Here is a 3,172-nt window from a genome sequence, read left to right on the forward strand (position 1 = left end):
TGAATGAATGGATATGATTTGAAATTGGTATTTGCGCTTATGCCGAGATGACAAATGTTGTTAAGACAATAAACTTGTATATGCTACTCGAATATGTGTTAAACCTATATACGTTGGATGAATGAAGTGTTATATGATTGTGATTGTTCATTTGCCTTACGAGATAATATCTATGTGAAAGAACTTGAGCATGCTGCTATATATAATTGTAAATCATGGATGAATGAAATTTTTTAATGTCGAACGTGGAGGCACGAAACTCCTAACACAAGGCAAGCGACGCGTGGGAATATATCGTGAATTAACAAAATGCGAAAACGCACAAACCTCTGCCTCGGAAATAAAATCCCTTTCATTCTTGATATGATACCACCCTCACACCTCCGTCGTTGGGGATTTATACGCACCCATCACATTCTCAGCATCATTCGAAAACTCATACACTGTTATTCTTTCGCTCCTTGTGCTGATGCTGAGTTTTCTTTCTTTTAGATGGCCCAGCGGTATTATGCCCCGATGTGAAATCGTTACTCCAGCAATAGGGACCACCCAGTTGAGCGCTACCAAGACTACGAGTGAGATGGGAAGCTTTTCCTTATGTCCTATGTTACCGGATTTTATGATAAGTGGATGAACGCCTATGCGTATGGGGGAGCCACCCATCACGAGGGGATCCAAAAGCTCATCCACACTTTACCACCGCCTTGGGACGAGTGGACCGCTCAAGTATCTCGGTTTTTCATATGGTATAGCCCGCCTGACTACACCGCGCGGGGTGATTTGGTTGGCCTTATAAAGGTGCTGCTTCCGGCTATGACAGCTGCTTTTGACGGACCGCCACGTGCTCCACCTCCACATATCTATCCGCCTATTCAAGCCCGCATGCGAAGGAATCGCTGCGACAGGGAGCCACATGTCTCCCGTGTTCCTAAGAGAATGAGACTCGGGATGAGCGTTTCAGCCCCTCTAAGAATCGACAGAGAGGTCGATGGGATGCCCGGGATAGTACCTCCACCCGTAGGTGTCGAGGAAGAAATTGAGGAAGAGGATCGAGAGGAGGATCCCGAGGAGGAGGAACCCGAGGAGGAGAAGGACCCAAATAGAGAGAGCGTTGGAGAGACCGGGGAGAAGAAGGAGGAGGATGGAAAAGATTAAACATAATAATTCTGGAATATTTTATTTTGATTTCCCATGTTTTTGATACTCTACCTTTTTGCTTGACTCTAGTTTTTCTCTTTCCACGTTGTTTTACCCTTTTGATTTGATGATGATGGAAATAAGACCTCTTGGAGGCAACGTTTGATAACCCTATGGAAATTTTTGTCTTTTGCTATTCTATTGTGCAATAACTTGGTATCATTTCTTATTGTTCAAACTGTGCGATTACCTTTTGCTATACTACATTGTAATCGTCCTTTTCCTAATTGCACAATTATCTTTGACACACTATCTTTGCTACTCGAGGGTACAATTGTTTCTTGCCCTAATTCTATTGGAAACCTATGATTGCCACTCTATTGTACAAACTGTCTCCTATCCTTTACTATCTTGTTGAGCAATCACTCATTTGCTACCTTGCGACGCAATTGCCTCTTGCTACACCATTCGGTGATTGCTCTCTTGTTATCATTTTATGCAGTTATACTCGATGCAGTGTCTTGCAAAAGCTCCTTATTATTCTATGATGCAATTTCCCTTTGATTTCCACCTTTCAACTATACCACACAACTATTCTTGGGATTTCGAATAAATACAATAATAATTCTTGTGATAAAACAGAATGCCGCCAAGACGTAACATAAGACGTGGGAACCCCGAACCTACCCCTCAGGCGATGGAGGAGAGTGTGACGCAACCCATCCCTCCGCCGCCACCTTTTCGACCTCCGGTTGATCGTGAGATCGTGAAGTTGTTCTTAGGTCAGAAACCTCCCGTCTTTGATGGAATGGGAGAGCCGGCCAGGGCCGAATCATGGATACGCTCATTGGAGCGCATTTTCGCAATCTTGGGGTGCAATGACAAAGAACGGTTGAGTTGTGTGACCTACCAACTAACTGAGTCTGCTGACTTCTGGTGGGACACACGGATGAAGACAATGCCCCAAGAGCAAGTAACGGGGATGACATGGGAAGGTTTCAAGGCCGAGATGTATAATAAGTATGTGCCCAAGAGCTATCGGAAAGCAAAGGCGGCAGAATTCTACAATCTAACCCAGGGACGCATGACTGTGACCGAGTATGACCGTGTAACAACCCCCACCCGGTCGTCCGTAGACCGAGAAGGTGATGTCACAATTCCGGTAACATAAAGTATGGCAATTTAAAAATTTTAATTTCTGAATTATTCAAAAACAAATCTTTAAATAAATAATTAATATTTACCATTATAGCGAAAGTAGCTTAGTATAATATTTAGTGCTAACATGCCACAACTAACCATTAAAATGATCTATTGGTAATAGAGCTCAGTGACCCGCCAAGGATGCAGTGCTGAGACGGACATTAAGAAACCTCAACTAGTACTCTCCAATGTCGACTAACCTGTAGCACACTCAACACTTTAGCCAAAATTCTCTACAAGTAATAATCATACAACTTAAAATTCTAACAATCCCTATTATTGTTTTATTTACCAATTATTACCACACCCATCATATTATTATCATTTTATTTATGTTCAACATAATTTGGGCAGCATCTCCCTTATAACCAACACGTGCCTAAAATCCAATAATAACCAATATCAATCACAGAACATATCCACAGTCTTCATCATTCCCAATAAGCATCAAGTATATTCCAGCTGATATCCATACTTAATATTGCATACCAGCACATAAAGTACATATACAAATCATCAACGACTTTACGAATCCAACACATATATAGATAAATATTTTGAATTACCTTTAACTCGTTAGCATTTTACTTATCCATTACCTGATCGTATCGATATATTTGTACTAACAATCAAATCAATCATCCACGACGTCAAATTTCCAAACTATGTCAACAGAAGTGTATAGTAATACAATTCTTCGCATACGCCATAAACATTGTCTGCAAATTCTTAGGTTTGCAATATTTATATCATAAATCATCATAATCATGTAACATAATCCATTTAATGTATAAAATATTATCTTATCAAATTATAACAGAAGTTTCATATC

At 40.6% G+C, this 3,172-nt stretch overlaps 1 protein-coding gene across 1 annotated transcript; it reads left to right on the top strand.

The window, feature by feature from the left end:
• Nucleotides 1–630: 630 nt before the first annotated feature.
• Nucleotides 631–1,155, top strand: LOC121752864. The gene has a single exon (XM_042147955.1). It carries the CDS (start codon nucleotides 631–633, stop codon nucleotides 1,153–1,155), a length of 525 nt encoding a protein of 174 aa, XP_042003889.1.
• The last annotated feature ends 2,017 nt before the right edge of the window (nucleotides 1,156–3,172 follow it).

This window comes from Salvia splendens, chromosome 10 (genome assembly GCF_004379255.2).
Source record: "Salvia splendens isolate huo1 chromosome 10, SspV2, whole genome shotgun sequence".
NCBI lineage: Eukaryota > Viridiplantae > Streptophyta > Magnoliopsida > Lamiales > Lamiaceae > Salvia > Salvia splendens.